At 41.4% G+C, this 21,965-nt stretch overlaps 2 protein-coding genes across 3 annotated transcripts; both read left to right on the forward strand.

Annotated features, from left to right (window-relative positions):
* The first annotated feature begins 1,996 nt into the window (after nucleotides 1-1,996).
* gsr (glutathione reductase) lies at nucleotides 1,997-9,193 on the forward strand. 2 transcript variants are annotated; one of them, XM_062393800.1, is made up of 13 exons: nucleotides 1,997-2,229; nucleotides 3,037-3,268; nucleotides 4,197-4,223; nucleotides 4,391-4,479; nucleotides 5,282-5,351; nucleotides 5,438-5,585; nucleotides 5,716-5,770; nucleotides 5,862-5,961; nucleotides 6,046-6,300; nucleotides 6,475-6,586; nucleotides 7,198-7,329; nucleotides 7,497-7,630; nucleotides 8,573-9,193. In XM_062393800.1, exons 1-13 carry the CDS (start codon nucleotides 2,183-2,185, stop codon nucleotides 8,720-8,722), a joined length of 1,551 nt encoding a protein of 516 aa, XP_062249784.1. In that variant the 5' UTR covers nucleotides 1,997-2,182; the 3' UTR covers nucleotides 8,723-9,193. The 2 variants fall into 2 exon arrangements, with proteins under 2 accessions (XP_062249784.1, XP_062249785.1); XM_062393801.1 differs by having other exon boundaries at nucleotides 1,999-2,229; nucleotides 3,085-3,268.
* A 1,014-nt stretch (nucleotides 9,194-10,207) lies between these two features.
* On the forward strand, nucleotides 10,208-18,979 carry slc30a9 (solute carrier family 30 member 9). The gene is made up of 17 exons (XM_062393906.1): nucleotides 10,208-10,771; nucleotides 11,380-11,619; nucleotides 11,891-11,938; nucleotides 12,109-12,208; nucleotides 12,402-12,494; nucleotides 12,614-12,696; nucleotides 13,299-13,357; nucleotides 13,808-13,875; nucleotides 14,559-14,717; nucleotides 15,067-15,202; nucleotides 15,288-15,327; nucleotides 15,412-15,483; nucleotides 15,713-15,820; nucleotides 16,103-16,268; nucleotides 16,998-17,127; nucleotides 17,223-17,336; nucleotides 17,481-18,979. The coding sequence occupies exons 1-17, from the start codon at nucleotides 10,663-10,665 to the stop codon at nucleotides 17,523-17,525; spliced, it is 1,770 nt and encodes a 589-aa protein (XP_062249890.1). The 5' UTR covers nucleotides 10,208-10,662; the 3' UTR covers nucleotides 17,526-18,979.
* Nucleotides 18,980-21,965: the final 2,986 nt, after the last annotated feature.

Below are 21,965 nucleotides of genomic sequence, written 5' to 3' on the forward strand. Positions count from 1 at the left end.
GTGAGGTTATGATATCTTTCTAACTTTTAAAATGGTTTCGTGCGCTTAAACATAATGTCTGGACGTTTTTTCTTATGAGAGGGGATAGTGTTTTGAAAGAAAAATTGGCCGGTAGTTGAGTTTATTGTTTTATTGTTTTTGACAGCTCCGGAAGTGGTCGGAGGTTTTTTCCGGAATACGGAAGAGATTTTTTTTGTTTTTTAATTTGTAATGTATGATGCAGTGTTGCCAACTTGGCAACTTTCCCGCAAGGAGAAGGGGAAATACAATCTGTTAAAGTTTTTAAATTTCTCTAGTTTGTGTCTATTGTTAGCGAACATGTGTTCAGTATATTATTACTATTTAAATTATGTTTGCACTATCATTGCTTATGTTTGAGGGTGATGAATCTCTGGAAGGGTGGGGTGCCCTAGGACATAACAGACTTGAATAAACACTGCACTGAATAAACAAACATCCCTCATGATTGATTGTGTGACACCTAGATGGCGAAAATGCATCTTAACGCTTGTTGCCATGTCACAAAGTACATTCACTTCATTACTGGTCTTGTAGTGGACATTCCTGAACCCAGCCTCAGTCATCACTGGACCAGGATGAAGACTTATGACCTGCAGGTTGACCTCCACCCAATCTTCAAACAATACAACCCCCATTTTGTATATGAGAAACAAAACAAGGGCAGGTGTTCTCCCAAACAGACTGCTTTCAACCGGACAGAGAAAATAAATAAATTACTCGTCATGGGTCAACTCTCAATGACACCCCCAGGACCCTTATGGAGTTATCACGTAGGTATGCCACACATTCCATTCTGTGCTGGAAACTAACAATCATTCAATGTCTGAAGTGAGAAAAATGACAATATTTTCTAATTGCTTTCAGGTGATTTTACAGAATTGCATCGCAGCTCAAAGATTTAGTGAAAGTGAAGTTGAGACTTCAGAGGTCTGATTTATGAATTGTAACATGCAAGTATAAATTTACCATATAACTGCAACTAGTAATGTTAGGGTTAGGAGGTTAGGATTCGGGGTTATCAATCAGCAGGTGGCTCACTGCTCTGTGTGTCCTGCACCAGATGGGTCAAAAGCAGAGGTTAAATTTCCGTACCTGCATGAGTGTGCCTTTGCATTTTCTGTGCATGTGTTTGGGACTAATAAATGCATCTTAATCTTAATCTTAATGGTATTGACATGGTGAAAATATTCTTAATGGGGCTTTTTCAAAGGACACATATGGAATAATCATTTTCTTGTCTTAAAGGGCGGAGACATTGAATTTTATTAACGTACAATACGCCTACTCACGTATTCTACTATTACTGACAGCAACTTGCTGCTCCCCTCATCTCTATAAGAAGTTTCCTTTTGTTTAGATTCTTTAAACATTGACACACTTTGCCATTATGTTACAAACTGTTTCTTCTTATCAATGTTGTAAATATTGTAATTCTGTTGATGTGTCCAGTTACTCACAGCATCTATTATACTTCTGTCCGTCCTGGGAGAGGGATCCTCACATGTGTCTCTCTGAGGTTTCTATGTCCCCCCCCCCCCCCCCCCCTGTTATAGGTTTGTTTTCGGTTATTTCCTCATACTCATGATGAGGGTTAAAGAACCAAGGATGTTGCACCTTGTTGAGACATATTAGACACATTGTGATTTGTGAAGAAGGGCTTTAGAAATATAATTTAAATGATTGATTGGTTGAGAAAAATCCAGAAGATGGCGGTAATGCGTCTCAAAGTAGTTTGCAACTGACAATAAATTAAAGTAGAAGAAGAAGTGGGCGCAGCGTAGATGCTATTCTTGATTGTCAACAACGCAAACGTAACTTGTTTTGGTTTATTTCTTGAAATGGTTTACAACAGAAGAAACCAATTTCACGTCCCTACGTCACTCACGCTGTCAAACATGACACCTTCCGCCTTTTGCACGACACGTTTTAAACACGCGATTCACCCTGAGTTGTAAAAAGGGAGATTTACGGTTGTTTTAAGTCGCAGGCAGGAAGCTAGTTAAACCCGATCAGCTGTTACACACGTGGCCGTGACGGTCTGACACAGGAAGTGATCTGAATGCTCAGGCTTCTCATCAGCTGACCGCGAGCAGACAGGAGAATTAACACCTGGGCTCTGTGGGAGCGTTTGGATGCACTATGTCCTAAAGGAGACAGAGACATGGTGTGGATGAGGATCTGCAGACTGTTTCCTCCTGTGTCCCAGAGGTGAGGGACACACGGGGTTCATCAGTAACACAGAAGCTTTCTGCTTCTCTGTGTGGCTGCAGAGTCTCTACATCTATTAATTAATTCATAGCCTGGGGCTCTATTCAAGTGTTGCTCTGATTTCCGATAAGATCAAATAGAATCAAAACAGGCAATAACAATCAGAGACAGTAATACAGTAGAATTTGACAGTGGTATACAGTATAATTTGACAGAGATGTTATACAGATATGTTTGTTTATATATGTATGAATGTGTCTGTATACAAATATATGTACCCAGTTATAATTTGCCTGTAGTATACTTTATGTTATGAATATAGAGATGTTTCTTAATATATACACAACTGTATGTATATATCGGTATAATTTGCCAGTAGTATACTTTATGTTATGAATATAGAGATGTTTCTTAATATATACACATCCGTTATAATTTGCCAGTAGTATACTTTATTTTATGAATATCGAGATGTGGGTGTATGTGTATATATACACACACGTATAAAAATGTATACAGTTGTAATATGTAGTATATTATATGATATGGATTGATTTCCTGCTGTTATTGTGGCCTCTCCTCTGTAGCCTGTGTCCGGATCACCATGACTATTGTGAAAACGGTTTCTGGGATTTACACACTATTGTTGCAATTCATAATGACGCAGCACTGGCTTTCACTTGACCCTCCCATTCTCTCTCACGGACACACACACGTGCACACTCACACACGCGCACGCCCACACAAACATCCACACACATAGCCTGTGAACTTCCTGGTTATGGCAGTTTTACTCCGGCTCTCCAGGACGCAGCCTTCCCGCTGGATTGAGTCGCTCTCTCGGTCTTCACGCAGACACGCCGCAGCGGAGCTTCGCCGCAGCATGGCCTCACACCCGGCGGCAGCGGACCCGAACACGGCCCGCTTCGACTTCCTGGTGATAGGCGGAGGCTCCGGGGGTCTGGCCGGGGCTCGGAGGGCGTCGGAGCTCGGAGCAAACACCGCCGTGATCGAGAGTCACAAACTCGGAGGTACCTGCGTGAGTAAAAACTTGAAAAGCAAACACACAGCCGGACCACAGCACCTCCACTGTCCCCTCTGCACCATCACACATGTTCGATACCAGCTTCAGTGCGAAGCCTCCAGACTCCTGTTCTGGATCTTGTTCCGTCGCCCATAACAAACACTGTGGGTTCGTGACAAGTTTCCTGCAAACCAGTGACTACAGCCAGTGCTTAAAACTGAACAGACAAGCTCCTTATTATTAAAACGAATAAAAGTTACATGATAAAAAGTTGCATTTGACTGTTGTAGGAGGTTTTAGTTCCAGGTTCAGTTGTTATGGTTTGCATTATTTATTGTAGGTGTTATTATGAGAGATTCTGACCTTTTCAGATGATTTTGTATATGTGATGAGAAAACATGATGTTGCTCCATATTTGTTGAACAAGGCTCAAGAAGTTTCATCACATTGATTTCCAATAGGGAAGTTGGCACATGTAACATATTCATGCCCATGCAAATACTGATTCAGCCCGATTTAATTCACATGTTCATTATAAGTTTGAGGAAACTCAGAAATCTTGAAATTTGAAACTTGGTATTTAATCCTCAAAGAAGGAAGTTGTGGTTGTTTGTGTCATGATGCACTGACGCTGGTTTGTACTGTATGTCACAGGGATAGGGATGAAGTCAGGACTAAAGAGAGCGATAAGGAAGTGATACCACCGGGTTCTCATTTATCATCCCTATCTTCTCAGTTACCGGAGCTGGTTTATCATTGTGCAGATCGGCGGCTGCAGTAACCGCCTCCTCAAATGTCTTAGTTTTGGTCCCAGTATATAATTTAACACCACTGCACATGGTCAAGACCCCCCCCTTTCTTCTCTTTTCTTTATAACTTGAACACGTTGAATTTATTTGATCAAACGTACACTAAACTAATTTGCTGTATCCATGTGTTTCAGGTAAATGTTGGCTGTGTCCCCAAGAAGGTAAAAAGTCCTTTCCTTTGTAATTATCATAGTTTAACTCAGAGACATAATCATGTGTCAGTAAGCATTAAAAAAAGCCAGATTAATTCCAGTATCTCTTCACCACTGAATCCCAGATAAAGTATATTGTATCATATATCACATATTACCTGTTCCTCTCCTCACAGGTGATGTGGAATGCAGCGGTTCACGCCGAGTATCTCCACGACCACAGTGATTACGGCTTTGACGTTGGAAATGTTCGATTCAGTTGGGAGTAAGTTACAGTATCTGTGACTGTTTCTTCTCTTTTTTGGCAAACTCAAAGAGCTCTTTTGAAACCTGTCGCTCGGTTGTTCCTGGAACAAAGAGGTTTTTATTTCACTGCTCCACTTCTCCGTTTCTGTGTGGCATCTGTTGCTTGACTTCAGTCTGTTGCTCTGTCTGTGTGAACAACATGATTCAGTCACGGTGACACTTCAAGATAAGACCCAGGAAGGCGCGGCCGTCTGCAGCTTTTGAAAATAATGATCCAAACACTAACGTACTGTGCAAGTTACAATTATGGTTTAATCTGAAGGTGTGTCCAATTGTGTACACACTTAAAGATTGTGTTTATTCAATACAGAAAGAAAATTGTATTAAAACACACCGTGGGCTAAAACAGTATCACTGAAAACTGATGTAATTTGACTTTAACCATACAACTAATGTTTGAAAAATCGAATTGTTAAACCTTATAAAGATTGTACTGTATTCTCAGGAGTTTCTGTTATTTTCTCCGTCCCCTGTTGATTGAAGCAGGACCCGCACGGTGACGTAAATATTGTTCTATGGTGAACATGAAGTCAAAAAAATATAGTACCATCAAAATATAATGATAAACTATAAAAATGTTGTCATGTTCCAAGTGACAATCAGACATACTGATAAATTGTCTCATTACAGTTATATCAGCCGATCATACCTGTTTATGTTGAGGCTGGATGTCTGAATAGAGGAAGTTTTTTACTGCAGGAATCATTTTTCCACCTGCAGATGCACAGTTGTGAACTTCAATGCTTTGTTTGTGTTTGCAGAACTCTTAAAGCCAAACGAGACGCTTACATCACTCACCTAAATCGCATTTATCGTAGCAACCTCGACAAGGTAATTTAAAATTCATATTATTTATTTCACTGTCTTCTCTGTGAACGTACTTCCTCCCAAATTAACGACCTCTGATCCTTTTACAGGCTAAAATCCAAACTATTCAAGGTCATGCTAGGTTCACCAATGATCCTGAGCCGACTGTGGAGGTGGACGGGAAGAAGTACACAGCGCCGCACATCCTTATCGCCACTGGAGGGCAGCCTACTGTTGTGAGTGATGCTGAAGTTCCAGGTCAGACTGTGCTTGTGTTTTACTTGGAAACAGTAATCATCCCTGTGTTTAACGCTACTGTACCTGTTTTATTTCATCTTTTCAAAGAAGACATTACTAAATAGTTAAAGATGTTTATTGATAATTTCAGGGGCAAGTCTTGGCATCACCAGTGACGGCTTTTTTGAACTCGAAACTCTGCCAAAGTGAGTTTATCAAATAATCTCTGAAGTGTTTATTGGAAACTATTTGAAAAATGTGTGACTGTGATAAGATGGTGTTTTTCCCCCCCTACAGGCGCACTGTGATTGTGGGCGCCGGTTATATCGCAGTGGAGATGGCGGGCATCCTTTCCACCCTTGGCTCCAAAACATCCCTCGTGATTCGACAAACAGGAGTAAGAAACCACCGCACAAACCAAAACACTGCTCTGATTCTCAGTTGTGTACAACTATGTGCTAATCTCGTGCTCCCTCTGCAGGTTTTGAGGAACTTTGACAGCCTCATTAGCTCAAACTGCACCAAAGAGCTGCAGAACTCGGGCATAGATCTGTGGAAGAACTCACAGGTGAAGTCGGTGCGTAAAACAGATCGAGGTCTGGAGGTGACGATCAGCACCAAAGACCCCGAGAAGAAGAACGACGAGGAGAAGATCAGCACCATCCAGGAGGTGGACTGTCTTCTCTGGGCCATCGGCAGGCAGCCAAACACATTGGGACTGAACATCAGCGAGACGGTAACATAGGCAAATGTTCCTCGAAAATGTGTTAACTACTAGGCATTTGACGTGTGTTTTGTGACCAACTCCATTATTTGCTTGGTATGAGACTGACCAATCTTGCCGTTATTCTATTATAGTTTTTAGCTGATTAATAATGATGATTATAATGGTTCATGTGTGTGTTTTCAGGGTGCAGACACAGACGAGCGAGGCCACATCATTGTGGATGATTTTCAGAACACCAGTCGACCCGGGATCTACGCTGTGGGAGATGTTTGTGGCAAAGCTCTGCTCACACCTGGTAGGAGGCTGCTTTAACTACACAAATCATTTTACAAACGTTAAATACCACAGCTATGTTAAGGTCATTATGAGAGTTTGGAGTCAGGTTCCGTAGACTGAAATTGGGAATAATATCTTGCTGTTATATTATATTTTGTTCAAACTCAAACATGAACCAATATGATTTTTTTTTGTCACAGGTCATTGTGGCCTCACAAGATGTATTTTTGCGCTCATAAAACCTTAAGACTCAATCTGCCTTCTGGGAAATTCTCCAAATTTGGACCAGTTCTCAATTGGACTCAATATTTACTCATTATCTTTCAGTGGTCAAAGATCACAGGGGTCACTGTCTGGGTAAAGAGACTTATGTGGACTGAAAATGCACTGGCCGGCAGAGGCGTGCAATCACAGGACTGTAATTCTAATACATTTGAGAGTCATGGTTCAGAAGTCAACCTCCCCTACTCCTCTAGTCATATCTGAAGACTAAATGTTCTAAATGTAATATTAAATAATAGCAGTGTGATGTGAGATCTTCAGGATCAGAAAGAGGAGGAGTTTTCCAAAAAAAAATCTGATTAAATCTTATTTAGAGTTGGACTGATGTTCTGTTGTGTGTCGGGGTAGTTGCCATTGCTGCAGGGAGGAAGCTGGCACACAGACTGTTTGAGGGCAAAAAGGACTCCAAGCTGGACTACTCCACTATTCCCACAGTGGTGTTCAGCCACCCACCCATCGGCACAGTGGGCCTCACAGAAGGTGAGCACAAGATTTAACAAAAGATGGGGAGCGAATTAACTTTTCAGAACAGTGACATTTTCCAATATCTGTGTAATGCCCTGCAAGGTCGGCAATTTAAATTTACACCACATTTACTGCAGAGATAAAAGTTTCAGCTGATTGAAACACATTTGTTCATGTCACAGACGAGGCCATTAAATCTTCGGGGAAGGATAATGTGAAGATTTACAAGACTTCTTTCACCCCGATGTATCACGCACTCACGAGCAGGAAGAGTCAGTGCATCATGAAGCTGGTGTGTGTGGGCAAAGAGGAGAAGGTACGAGACGTCTGATTTGAATTATTAAATCTTTACAAAGCAAAAACTGTACATTTACCTTTTGTTTTGAACTTTTTACAACTATTTTTGAATCTAACGAATGCTTTCTGTTGCTGTGGCCATTTCTCAAGCTTCTGATTGGTAATACTTTATAATGAAGATCTGAAACCTGTGTAAAACTTTCCTGTATGCGCCTCATAAAGTAAACATTAAAGAGATCAGGAAGATTCTTCTCTACTCGATGTTAAGACTGATCAAAAACTGTTAATAGGTTGGAATTATTTTTAATATATATTTTTATTTCATTGATCAGCTCTTATTTAAAATGTCAGTAGGCAATTCACACACAACACATTTAGTGTATGGTATGTATGAGTTGGCTTTTTCTTAATGTTTTCCCCAACTTCACATGATTAATCCAGTGATTCATAAATCTTAAGTTAAACAAGACAGGTCACTTGTTGTTAAACAAGATTGATAGTTGAAATTCTAGGAAAAGTAGGAATTTGGCTCACTCAAGTCTCAATCACCCCCTAGTGGCTGGCTACAGAATCGGTCATGAACCCTGCCTCCTCCCAGTTAGTGGATGGGACATGGACCAAACAAAAAAGTCCATGTACCTGTCAAATTCATTTTTGAATATGTGTGTCAGTTGGATCTAGCTACCGCAGTTCCATCCCCCCGATCGCTCTACTGTGCAGACTCCGGCTGTTAATGACATCATAGGGACAAGATGGCAGCTGTTGTATCCGGGATATTTGGGCTTAATTTCTTCATATGTGTATAGGTCAAATAGAGAAAACGGCACCAAAAGGCTCTTCAAGGCTTTGACATCTGGAACCAAATGGAACTAAACCGTTATGAGTTGTACTTTGTCCTTGTTTTGGACTCTTGTGTACAACTGCAGTGACTTTCCAGTACTGAACTGTGTTGTTTCCTCAGGTGGTGGGTCTGCACATGCAGGGCCTGGGCTGTGATGAGATGCTGCAGGGCTTCGCTGTGGCCATCAAAATGGGTGCTACCAAAGCAGACTTTGACAAGTCTATTGCCATCCACCCCACCTCGTCTGAGGAATTTGTCACGATGCGTTAATGCAAACGCAAACTCCCCCCCCCCCCCCCCCCGCTGCCCTGTGCAACCAAGACAAGCATACCAGGACAGACTCACCACTCCGCACTACTCTCGCAGCAGCTTGACGACTTGCTTTCCAAATCTACCTACAAACTTCCATTTTCTCTCATTTAGGTGACCTTATTTGTGAGCAGTGTTTCATTTTTCTTCTTCTAGTTTTATCCTAAATCAACCAAGATGGAGTTATGGTCTTTTTCAACTGTTCTGAATTCTATTTGAATGATTGTGAAATGGAAGTGATGGATCTGCAGGTTGTTGTCAGGTGATGGCACGGGAAGTCGAAAGACCTCTCTCCTTGTGTATGTGTTTGATTTGTCAGTCTTTTGTCAGAATAATTATACTGCTGCTTCTTACAAAAAATATTTACTACCAATGCATGGCCATAGCCTATCTAATGTACTGTTTAAAAGATTCAATAAACCTTTTTTCTTAGGTGTTGTGATTCTTTTCATTTCTTCGTGACTCAGCCTTTTGTCGTTATATTTTGGGGGGGGTGTTGTTACATCTCTCTGCCCTTCCCTGTCTCTGTTTGCACTAATCAAGGGTTGGGCTGTGAAACAAGTATTTTGACAGAGGGAGCTGTGTTCCTGCTCAAACCTAAGAAAGACTCTGACAGTTCAAACTGTGAGAACATTTTATTTAAAACACTTGAGCGAAAAGGGATGGAAATTAATGGGAAGTCAGAACTATTTAGAAGTATAGACTGTATAAAGAGACTATATATCTTTGTATACTGCCTACACAAAAGAGACTTAATATACTGTTTTTATATAAACCATAAAGACACTTCATACTTAATAATCTAATTAATAATATAAAAAAGACTTTTTATTTGCATCTTTAAATAAAATCAAAGAGACAATACCAGTGTATAGCTTATAAACACAATTTATATATCTTTATATACAGACATATTCATTCATAGTGTGTATACATATATAGATGATATATATTAATATTAACAGAATAAATATATTTTGTATGTATTTTTTTGTCAATGTACTATATATATAATCTTTAAGTCTATAAAGAGACTTGATATATATTCCTATTTCATAAGGATACCTTATATATCTTTATAAACAGTCTTTGCAGACACTTCATATGACTTCACATTTATACATCTTTAAATACCATCTATTAACAGAAGAAATGTGTATTTATATTTATATACTGTCTATAAAGACACTTACCTGTATCATATACTTTATATATCTTTACAGACACTTCAAATACTTTAAAATTAATACATCTTTAAGTATGTTTATTAACACACTGAAAGCGTAATTATATACTATCTATAAAGACCTGTACATATACTGTCACGTACTGTTCTCACTGTTATGACCTTGTTTCCACGGTGGTTTACATAATATCGCGATAGGTGCTGAAACCTGCCGGAAGCTGTCGCGCTCTCGCGAGGACAGCTCAGCTGCGTCACAGGTGACTTGTGTGTGTTTGTATCAGTCGGTTCTTTCCAGTCAGTCATAGATTCTCAAAGTGGATCCAGAACAAGCGGAACACGCGGAGCCATTGAAACGTACTGGCGGTTCCGAACAGCACTGACTAACTCTACCCGCTGGTTAACTGCCGCTGCTCTTTACACTCAGTGAAACGCGAACAAGCTCGTTACTTGCGGCGGCTAGCGAAGTTAGCCTGCGCTGCTAGCTAGCTGTAGCAGCGGAGCCGTTAGCCGACCGGCGGAGTGATCCAGAGATTTGATCCAGAGACGAGTCAACCGGGGTGAGCGCTCGGGTGTTAACTGTCCGTGCGGCGGCAGATGTTTGGAGCCGATGGCTCGAGCTGGGTCAGAGTGACATGCGGACAGCGAACGACACAGTGACCGGCCGCCTGTGACTCCGCTCCGCAAGTTCCTCCTCTGCCGCTCCGCTACAGCGAGGATGATCCCCAGCCTGGCCCACAGACCATGGCCTGTCTTCTGCAGAGTGACCCTGCAGCACCGGGCGTCCGTGTCCCCGCGGAGCCCCGGGTTCCCGCTGCTGTGCTCCGGTGAGGACGCTCAGATTACACACCCACATTTATTACCACACACTATGAGGCTCTATAGTCTGTTTCAAAGATATGAGGTCAGTAGTAGTTGATCTATTCAACATTGTTACTTTTGATAGGATGCACAGTGTAATTGGTCGTTTAAGCCATTTTAAAGCAAATCGTTCGCGCATCATATATTTTCAAACTTCCCTGTAGTATATCGTTGTAAACTGGGTATAGCTCATGTGTTGTGCTGTTGGTCAAATGTCACTCAATAAAATGATGTCACATAAGGTTTTGAGAACTTGTTTCCTGTTTTATAGACAAGATAAAATGATTGATAAATATTGAAAGACACTCAGTAGAGTACTTACCTCTGCCAAGGCCTCTTATGACACCACATTTACAGTAAATCTGCTCTGTAAACATGTTTAAGAGAAATCTGTGAAATTACCCCCCCCCAAAAAATCCTTATCCCCATCTCAAAATGTTAATGTGAGTGTTTATGTGTGACCGGTAAACCAAAGTACAGGGGTGAAAACCTAACTTCCTAAGGGGAGGTAATAGAAGTTAGTTGCAGCTCTCCTCTTCTTTCTCTTGAACCCTCTTGTTGTGCTTCATTGCAGGGGTTGAAAAAGCTCACAGTCATCACACATTGTGTTGCACAGGCGGGCAGAGCAGAAGCACACAAAGCCTGTGGTTTGGCCTGCCAGATGGCCGAATTGCGACTTTAGGAGTGGGGAAGGTGCAGTACTACTCTTCATCCGGTGACAGTAAAGACGGTCCTCCGAAAGTACCATCCGGTGATGCTCCTTCAACCGAGACGACCTCTCCAGGTGCTGCAAAAGTCCCCCCGCCTTCATTAGGTGACAAACTAATGTCTTTATTGAGTCAGAAATACTCAAGATATTCAGTGTCTATCTGTCAATATGTGAGACTTTGTTTTTTGTACTGTTGTGTTTATCATTTACTCTGTTCAAGGTGGCAAAACCTCTTATAACATCCTTTGTCAACAAACCCTGAGAAACTTTTGATTCATCTTCTTTATGACCAAAGTTCTGATCAACGAACCCTCATCATCAGTTGTGAATATTTTTACAATGTTCTATGTTGAATCGTCTATTTCTGTCTGTTTAGCTTTCACACCTCCGGGCCTGTCTGCGGTTGAGACCATTCAAGTGAAAGGTAAAGACCAATATTTCTACGTCCTTGAAACTAAACATAATTTTATGGAGTACTCATAAACTTAACCGTGTATTTCTGTGGGGAGGATGTTCTGGCTGGCAGAAGTTTGAAGACTAATGTGATCAGATGTAAACTCTGAGTCTTTGATTTCTTTTTATTGTCCTGTGCAGTTCGGGCAGTGCTGAAAAAAAGGGAATATGGAGCCAAGTACACTCAGAACAACTTCATCACCGCAGTCAGAGCCATGAATGAGTTCTGCCTCAAACCAAGGTAAGTGAGTGAATGGTTTGAAATCCTCCTCCTCTGTTCAATGTTGGCTGAGATGCTGCCAAACCATGACATCAATTCCTCAGAGTTAATCACTAAACATGTGATCAACTAATGGAAGGCTGCTTCACATCAATTAACACAGGTCTTCACTTCCTGCATGCTTTTCTCACCCCCTCCCCTCATGTGTTCACAGTGACGTGGAGAACCTTCGGAAGATCAGGAGACGCAGCCCCCACGACGACACAGAGGCTTTCACTGTGTTCCTGCGCTCAGATGTCGAGGCCAAGTTAGTTCAACAACCTCCATCTTTACATCCGCTCACAGTATCATAGCTCGAATCTCCAGTTTTCATCACCTTGTTCTATAACTTTTGTCAATTAACTTATTTCTGTCTGTGACTGTCAGAGCACTGGACGTGTGGGGAAGCCAGGAAGCTTTGGCCCGAGAGAAAAATATCAGGAAAGAAGTGGAGAGAGAGTATCAAGAGAGTAGGTTTTGTTTCCATTTTGATCATGCAGTAAGAACAAAGATTTTGTCTTCAGCAAAAGTTCAACATTTGGAGAAATACGGTTATTTACCTTCTGACAGAGAGTGGGAGACGTCAGATGAGACGATGGATTAATAAATATGAAACAGAGGCTCTCATTGGCATATTTTGCGACATAAGCAGGAAACTGAGCTGATAATAATCCTCCAATTATTTTCTTGATTAATCTATTAATTTTTCCTAAACCTTAAGTTCACACTATTAATTGTTTTTATTATCTCATTGAACAAGTAAAAATGTTCTTGAAACATTTGATTTACTGTCATTTATGATAATGAAAAGCACTAAATCAGTTCAGTAGTATTTGCACAATCCTCCCGATAAAACCAAACAAATGCATAGAAGTGAAAATGGAACCTCCTTGGTGGATGAAGCTATACAAATAGTTGCTGATTCACAGCAGCTCTAAAAAAAACGGATCTTTCTCAAAATGTTGAACTGCTGCACATAACTTTACCAAACTGTTTCTCTGCTCTTATTGTTTGTTATTTTGGTTTGTGTGCATTTTTTCTTTGACGTGTTGTTTTCAATCTTGATCTCCAGATATATTTCGTAACCAACAGTTGGTGAAGGAATACAAAGACTTCTGGGGTAATACAAAGGTGAACTCTTTGACCCTTACCTGACATTCGGTCTGATGATATAACATAAAGTCAGGTTTCATATGTGTAAGAGAAAGTGAGCTGGGTCGTGTTGTCATGTCCAGGTCTCACTGATCACAGCAGGTGGTGTTTGTGTGACCTTTGTCCCTGTGACAGAGGTCAGTGCTTTTATATGTCAATGTCACTATCTGTTGTCATTCAGAGAGAGAGCCCCTCTTTACTGTACACGCTGATGTTATGACAGTGACCATACTGCACTGCTCTGCACTCCTCTGCTATGTCATATCAGATCATGTCAATTATACAAACTGCATTGACTGTAGGACAGGGATTCCCTTTGACTGAGAATATACCTGTATAAACCATTGAGGCACTGATCGGACCTGTTTCTGTTTTCCACTTAAACTCTGAATTTCACTTTTCTCTTCTCGTTTCTCTTTTTCTTCAAAGCCTCGATCAGGCAAGAGGGGGACTTTTCTACAAGGGCCAGGGAAGGTGGTCATGGTCGCTATTTGCATGTACGTTTTCACAGACACCAGTTTATCTGAATGCTGTAGCAGACACACGCACATGCACACACACACACACAGCTGGAGGTATTGGATTAAAGAGGGAAACTGGGTGTCTGTTCTCAGGGTTACTACGAGCAGCATGTCAGATAAGTTAGTGTCGTGTTTGGGAAACTTTAGCAAAACGATTGAAAGTTTTTCACCAGTAAAGATCTTGGAGATAAAGGCTTTTTTGAATTTGGGAAATGCTCCGGTCTCACATGAGGTTTTGTTGCCTATTGGATTAGGATGATTGGGTTAGAGGACATGTGCCAGTCACATGAACAGCAGATTAACGCATTCACTGCACAAAGATGCACTCATGCACCCAGGACTCGTTTAGTTTGGTGCTCGTTACAGGAGATGCTAACTTTTGGTGTAAAAGCTGTTATTCACTAAAATGACAGTATTTAATTCCAATTATTACAAATAAGAGAAACTTTCTTATAAATTCTTGTGAATTCAGAAGCTTCCACCCCAAATTGGTTGCATTCACTTTTTAACATGTCAGTTACAAGCATGAGTGTGAACCATCAATCCAGGAAAAACATCTGTGAAGTGACCATATGTAAAGTTTGTCAACACCTTCAGGAGCCATTACTCTAGTTTTTTATTTCCTTTACAAGCCATTGACTTTTTTTCTTTATCATCAGCAATGGGCTGAATTTCTTCTTCAAGCTCCTGGCCTGGGTCTACACGGGGTCGGCCAGCATGTTCTCCGAGGCCATCCACTCTCTGGCCGACACCTGCAACCAGGGTCTGCTCGCCCTGGGAATCAGCCAGTCGATCCGCAACCCAGACGCCGGGCACCCGTAAGCACCTTATTCAACTACTGCAAGGAACATGGGTGGTGTCCAAAGGATACTGATTCATCATAGCACCATATGACATATGAAAATAAGAATATAAGTGGTCTGATAAACAAAATCATTTCTTTGTCATAATGCTAAATTATAATTCCTGGATCTGCCTTTTAATCCTCATTTGCAGCAGCATTTAAGGGCCTCTTCTCAGGCCACAGGTTTAAATTGGTGGCATAATTTGTATGTAATCCTGCAAACAAATATACCTAAAAAACGACAGAGGGGTGAATCATCCTTGGCGGAGGTTATAATGACGGCCCCTTAAAGTCAGCTGTTCCTGAGCCTCTGTGTTTTTCAGGTATGGCTTCTCCAACATGCGCTACATCGCCTCCCTCATCAGCGGCGTGGGCATTTTTATGATGGGAGCGGGCCTCTCCTGGTATCACGGCATCATGGGGTTGCTGCACCCAGGGCCCATTGAATCATTGTTATGGGTGAGTGTCTGGCTCAGCTCCTGTCTGTAGTACAAGATAAATACAGGACGACTGTGATGCATCGTGTTTTGTGTCTGTGGTCCAGGCTTACTGTATCCTGGCGGGCTCTCTGGTGTCTGAAGGAGGTGCGTTAAATAAAAAAATCTAATCGCAGTTGATGAAGTTTTGACAGAACAGTTTTTTAACACCTTTTTATTTCTCGTTCCCAGCCACGTTACTAGTCGCCATCAATGAGATAAAGAAGAGTGCCCTTAAGCACGGAGTGACATTTTATGAATATGGTATGTGCAAAAATAATCTGTCAGTGCTTTGATCCTCATTTGCACCTGTCTTTATCCGTAGTGCTCAGAGGTCAAGTTAATTTCAATATACTGAAGGAAAGTAAGAAATCAAATGGTTTTCAAGTAGCTGTGGTAGCATTTCAACAGAATCCCATTTTTGTTTAATGTAGCCACATATTACTTAAAAATCCAGATGTAAATTTGCTCTTGAATTGTTTAATGTGTCCAGTGATGCAGAGTCGAGACCCCAGTACCAACGTGGTTCTGCTGGAGGACGCTGCTGCTGTGTTAGGAGTCATCATGGCTGCCAGCTGCATGGGACTCACCTCACTCACAGGTAAACAAAGAGACTTTGTTCAGACTATCTAAATGTTCCAAGTTCATAAGTTTATTACTTATTTATATGCTCTTTAATATCTCTACTTGGATTTATCAGTCCTCAGTTGGTATATTTATTATTATTTATGGTCCTTCTCTCTGGTGTTTTTGTACTTTGGTCTCTCAAAGTACCACTGGTACCCTTGGTTGATTTCATTTAATTTGATTTATTTTCTCTAAATGTGCTTCATGAATAAACTCGACTTGACAATTCCTCTCTCCTCCGCCCGTGTCGTCCCAGGTAACCCGTTATACGACAGTTGTGGTTCTCTGTGCGTTGGCACGCTGCTGGGCGCCGTCTCCACCTTCCTCATCTACACCAACACAGAGGCCCTGCTGGGACGCTCCATACAGCCTGATCGGGTCCAGAAGCTCACAGAGTTCCTTGAGAACGACCCTGCTGTAAGGTCAGAAAACACACATGCACACAAACACATTCACTAACACACACACACACACGGTCACGGCTATAAAACACGAAGCAGGTGCTGATGTCAGGTCTGGAATCATTCATGTCAATACAAATAAATCCTCTGACCACCAGTTGAGCCCGACCACTCGTTCCAACAGTGACTTTGAGTGTCTCCCACTGTTAATGGGAGGCTTTAAATACACAAGCTGGTATTTCCTGGTCCTCACACGTGAACGTCTTTAGGGAGAGCTGTTAGCAAAGTGATTCACTTTAATCCCTCAGCATGAAGGACTGAACTAAAAGCCTGGGCAAAGAATTTAAACTTGAAACATGTACAGGTTGTTTACATGCTTTAGTTCATTTTAAAAATTAGTTTGAGGATTAACCAATTCAAAACATCACTGGTTAATTTAAGGTCTAAGTAAGAATTTAGCTTCACACCAGAGCTCTGTAATAATGTTTTTGTTTTTACATGAATCAAAAACACTTTTCATTACTGGTCAAGGCAGGCAAGTAAAGAATATGTAAGACCTTTGTTAATTAAAGTTAAACAAACATTTCTATAGGCCATTTTTGGTAATCATGGCTTTATAAGACCTGTAGATTTTTCCTGTTTATAAATACTTAATTTCAAATGTTCAAAAGGTTTTCTTTTTACATTGGAGTTATGCTGTTTTGAAGTGACCTCCCCTTCAGCTTCCTTGATGTGTTTCATTCTGAGCAGGGCCATCCACGATGTGAAGGCCACTGACATGGGGCTGAGTAAAGTTCGCTTCAAGGCCGAAGTTGACTTTGACGGCCGAGTGGTGACACGGTCGTATCTGGAAAAACAAGACATTGACCAAATCCTTAATGTAAGCGTTTTGTTTTTCTGTTTTCGCTGTGTCCGACATGCCTCATGCATGGATCTTTACTGGTAAAGTTAACAGTGAACTTTTTATCTTTGCAGGAAATTCAGCAGGTGAAGACGTGTGAGGAACTAGAGAGCTTTATGCTGAAACACGGGGAGAACATCATCGACACGCTGGGAGCTGAGGTGGACCGCTTGGAGAAGGAACTCAAGGTACTGAGACTTTTGGCCAAGCAGTTGTCATCATTATTCCTAGAATCTCCTCATTTTACAATTTCAGGTTATTGGAATTCATCAGCGAGTTTTATTCGTGTTTCCAGACAGATTTGTGTCTTACTCTGTTTGGTCTCTTCACAGCAACGTAACCCAGAGGTTCGTCACGTGGACTTGGAGATCCTATAATACCTCCCGTTGGCTGCTGGGGGAACATCCTGCTGTACGGAGAAGAGAAGGTGAACAGGCGGCTGAGTCCACCTCCTCAATCTGCCTCCCATTCTGACCACCTCACAACAAGCATCCGTCTCTGCACAAATCAACAAGTCTTACTGTAGAGTCGTCCAGAGGCGCACGTACACAGGACGGCAGTCTGGCTTCAGTTAGCGAAACCCAGAGTTCAACCAGCCACAGATCCACTCCCATTCAGGTGTGGCTGTTTCTGGTTCAAGACTAAATTGAACTGTGTCGTTGTCAGAAAAAATTAAAATCTGGGTTGTGTTCACACACATTAGACAGTTTAGTCTTGTGGATGTTTTGTTGAACTCGTATTCCTCCATGAATTTTTCTGGATTTGTCAAACTCACAAACAAAGCAGGACCAGTATCTCTACATAGACTTGAAGTTTGATGTTATGCTTGAACCACAGTGATAGTGTTTCCTTCGTTAGTACAAGGAAACATGAAAGCTACATATTTAAGCTATAGATTTATTTAATTTCTAGACAATATTAGATTTTTTTTTTCTCATTTTAAACTAAAAGCTGAGGAGCTGACGAAGCCGCCACAGCTTCTCTAGTGACGACAGAAATCGTGATGAATAGATTTTATTGACATGACAGAAAATTGGAAAATGCAAAGTAAAAATAGTTGTTTTCATTTGATTTGTTTGGTAGAGCTGAAGGCAGAACTGATGTTTAATACAATAGCTTGTGCAAAAAAAAAAAAGCTATAAGAAAACTAGACTGTAATATTACTTTGACATTACAGAGACCAATTGAAAGTTATATTGATTAACTATTTACTGGACATGTTTATCTTTGCAGAAGGTCAAATATTAAGAGTGAACATCTTCACGTCGCCCTGATATTAGAGGAAGTATCATCTCTTTTCTTCCTCCAGCTCCTCACTCTGAAAGCCCAGGTTCTCATTTGAGCTCTGGTTACTTCGACTGGTGAGGTTGAGGCAGCTGATCAGCAGATAATTGATTGTAGTGAAGATGAGGAAGAGGAAGATGCACTCGTGTAAATAAGCAGCCGATGATAACGAAACAAAAAAAGCAACAAACAAATGGAACGGCCCCGGGTTTTAATCGAGTCCCGACATTATGATAAGGTTGTTTTAATTATTTAGGACGTCTCCCTGAACATATACCAAAATACCAAAGTAAATAATCTCCCACTTTGAGTTTCTGCTGTTTAAAAGCAACACACACTGACTGTTTGATTTCACAGTCACATCCGCCCGCTTAACATCTAACTTTGCTTCAGGAGGCGGGCCCAGTCAAATCAACGCTATCGGGATGGTGGACATATATTTTTGAAGGTGTTAATAATTAAAAATTTACTTTTGGTTACGATGAAATCGCAGCTGCTGAAGGAGATGGATAAATGTGAAGTAATTTATTAAAAATATTTTGCTTTGCTTCTCTGTCGGGGTCTTCAATTTCTTTCTTATCTCTATTTTTCACGACAACATCTTGTTCATTCTGTGTGATGTTAATGTCATGGATGACATCATCACCAGGTCTCATCCACTTCCTGTGATGTTTGGGGTCGAGCAGGATCTCTGAGGTTCCTGTAGTTTGCTATGGAGGAATCTGGGTTTTTTGATGTATGAATTATGATTATTGTGTCATTATTATTACCTTAAGTTTAAAGGTTTATTTTTGCTCCTGAGTGAAGGCTCTTGTTTCAATCTTCGCTGTTAGCAGCATTACACATAAACGGATTGATTTCAATGAAAGCTGGTGGAAAGATGTAGTGGGTCAGTGAAGAACAAATTAACCCTTTACGTAACATTATGGTATAGGGCATTTTTGATAGTCATTGATTTAAAATAAGAATAATTCATGGGTCTTGATGTTCAAAAATCAGTCATGTTTAGAGAGCTGATCTATCACAAGCTTAACAATATAAATAAGTAGCCCACCAACATTAAAGACATTATCCTGAACACTTAATTTACCAAAATGCCAAAGTAATTAATGTGTTGACATAATTTTTTATGTTGCAGCCCGATGAAGTGATTTCAACTTACGAAAAGCTTAAGAGGTTAAAACAAGAACATTTTATAAAAAAGAAACAAATGAAAATGAAATGAAAAAAAATCTATAAATCTATAGATTTTTTTTATGCTAGGGATGAAAAGTACAATATTAATATTTAGCTGCATGTATTAGCAATCGAATAACAGCTAAATACTCACTGCAATAATAGGCTATCAAAATGAGTGTAAAGTCAACGATAGCAAAACAAGACTATTTCAATAATTATTGACATTATCTCACTGCCAATCCCCAGGATGACTAAATGACCCTGGTTGGTTTTATGGGATTAAACCCACAACATCATTGACCACATCTGGATCCGTTTTTCCGTGTCTGTGGACGCGAGTGTTTCTGTTTTCCTGTGTGAGGCTCAGCTGCTCGACTGGAATGTAAAGCTGAGTCCATTAGATGGTGCAGTTGCAGGAGAAGAGAGAGAGAAGAGGAGGGGTGGGGGGTGCAGCAGCAGCAGCCTGTGCGCTGACGTCAATAAAAACAGTCCTTTCCAACCAGTCTGCGCATCGAGCGACCATTCAAAACATTACGCACAGCACCGCGGCCGGACCACGCTACGACCCCTCCACGGAAACACGCTCGTTCTTGTTGTTTTTGGACGCGGAGCACGGGGAGAGGAGGCGATGCGGATCACTCCACTGCAGGTTTTTCTCCGTTCAATGTTTTCTTATCGGTGTCATGTCTCGTCATCTCCATCCCCGAGTCCGTCGCGCCGCTGCCCCCATCCTTATGTCTCCGCACGGAAAGAGTGTGTGCACGTTGATTGAGAATGCAAATTAAAAGAATAACGAGCTGATTTTGGTTCATTATTCTGAAAAGTGAAACGTGCGTCGAGATGCGTCTGGAGGAAAACATCTCCGTCCTCCTGCAGCTTCCTGCACGTCTCTGCCTCCACCTCCATCCATATGGGGCAATTTGGAAGCAGCTTCATAATAAGAATGGTGATAATAATAATAAGAATCCTCGTTCGTCTTATTCAAATATATATTTTCGATTGGTCATAATGTGGACTCTCCAGCAGCTTACAGATGGGGGCGCAGTAAACCTGCACAGTTGGGGTCTGAGATTTTCATGCATCCCCCCATCACCAGAATGTGGTTACAAAACCCACAGCCCCGTCTTCTCCTGTGCGCAAAGCAAGATCATCAGTTTGTGTGTGTGTGTGTGTGTGTAGCGGTGTAATCACATCCCTTTACCCATGCACAAAAACATAACATAATTTGCCTGTGATGTGTGTCTGTGTGTGTCTGTATGTGCACTCGTTGTTGGCATTTAAGGACATTTTCCAGCATAAAGACCTCACGGGGATGAACTAATGAGGCAAGACCTAATTTCTAAGGTCCTGGTTAAGGTTAGGATTAGACATGAATTGTTCATGGTGAATGGTTAATTGGTTAGGTAAGGTCTGTGTTTGTCTCTGTGTGTGTGTTTGTGTGTGTGTTACTGTTGCCTCTTTAGGACATTTTCCAGAATAACCACTGATCTTTGGAAAAGCCACGTCCTAAACAGGCAAAACGTAATTTCTGAGATCCTAGTTAATGTTATTGTTATGGTTCGGTATGAATCGGTCATAGGTCAGGAAGGAAAAAACAAGTTGGTCCACCTGTCCACAATGAGTGGAAACCAATGCAAGGTCCCCACAAGGAAGCACCACAAACCATAGTGTATGCATATTCACATCTTTGTTAGGACCATAGTCTGTTTACAAACCCAGACCTTACAAAGTGAGGACATTTTGGACGGTCCTCATTATTCAATCGGCTGTTTGAGGGTTAATACTTGGCCTCAGGGGCAGGATTAGAGTTTAGGTGTAGGTCAGGGACAGAGGACAGAGGACACCTTGAGTGCACGGACGAGCAGAGCAACAAGGTTCACGCTAAATACCTTTTTAATTGTTTTAGGATTATGTTCCCCCCAAGGGAATGGTTGTGGTTAGGCATTTAGTTGTGATGGTTAAGGGTAGGGACTAGGAAATGTACCATGCCAGTGAGTGTCTTCACAAAGATATTATTGCAAGTGTGTGTGTGTGTGTGTGTGTGTGTGTGTGTGTATATAGTTTCTCTAAATGATCGATGTGGTTGTTATATCACAGGAGCCTCGAGAGCGATCCAGGCACAATGCGACGGCAGGAAAACTCCCCTTGTCGGATGAGCACCATCATCACCACCTCCCTGCTCTTCGCTTTTAGCCTCTTTACAGTGCTGCCTTGTCTTATCATGTTCAAGCAGCATTGTACAGGGCTATGACAGCGTAGAGAGCTGAGCTGCTCGGGCGCCGCGTCTCCCTGACCCCCTCGGATGGGAAGACACTGAATGACATCATCCGTTTAAACTCCCACGAAGTGACGAG

Source organism: Platichthys flesus, chromosome 8 (genome assembly GCF_949316205.1).
Source record: "Platichthys flesus chromosome 8, fPlaFle2.1, whole genome shotgun sequence".
Taxonomy (NCBI): Eukaryota; Metazoa; Chordata; class Actinopteri; order Pleuronectiformes; family Pleuronectidae; genus Platichthys; species Platichthys flesus.

Coding starts and splice junctions, on each gene's coding strand:
- gsr (XM_062393800.1), top strand. CDS start 2,183: ATGGTGTGGATGAGGATCTGCAGACTGTTTCCTCCTGTGTCCCAGAG. Junction 3,269..4,196: donor ACAAACTCGGAGGTACCTGC/GTGAGTAAAAAC, acceptor CATGTGTTTCAG/GTAAATGTTGGCTGTGTCCC. Junction 5,352..5,437: donor ATCGTAGCAACCTCGACAAG/GTAATTTAAAAT, acceptor ATCCTTTTACAG/GCTAAAATCCAAACTATTCA.
- slc30a9 (XM_062393906.1), top strand. CDS start 10,663: ATGATCCCCAGCCTGGCCCACAGACCATGGCCTGTCTTCTGCAGAGTG. Junction 16,269..16,997: donor GAGAACGACCCTGCTGTAAG/GTCAGAAAACAC, acceptor CATTCTGAGCAG/GGCCATCCACGATGTGAAGG. Junction 17,337..17,480: donor GCTTGGAGAAGGAACTCAAG/GTACTGAGACTT, acceptor GTCTCTTCACAG/CAACGTAACCCAGAGGTTCG.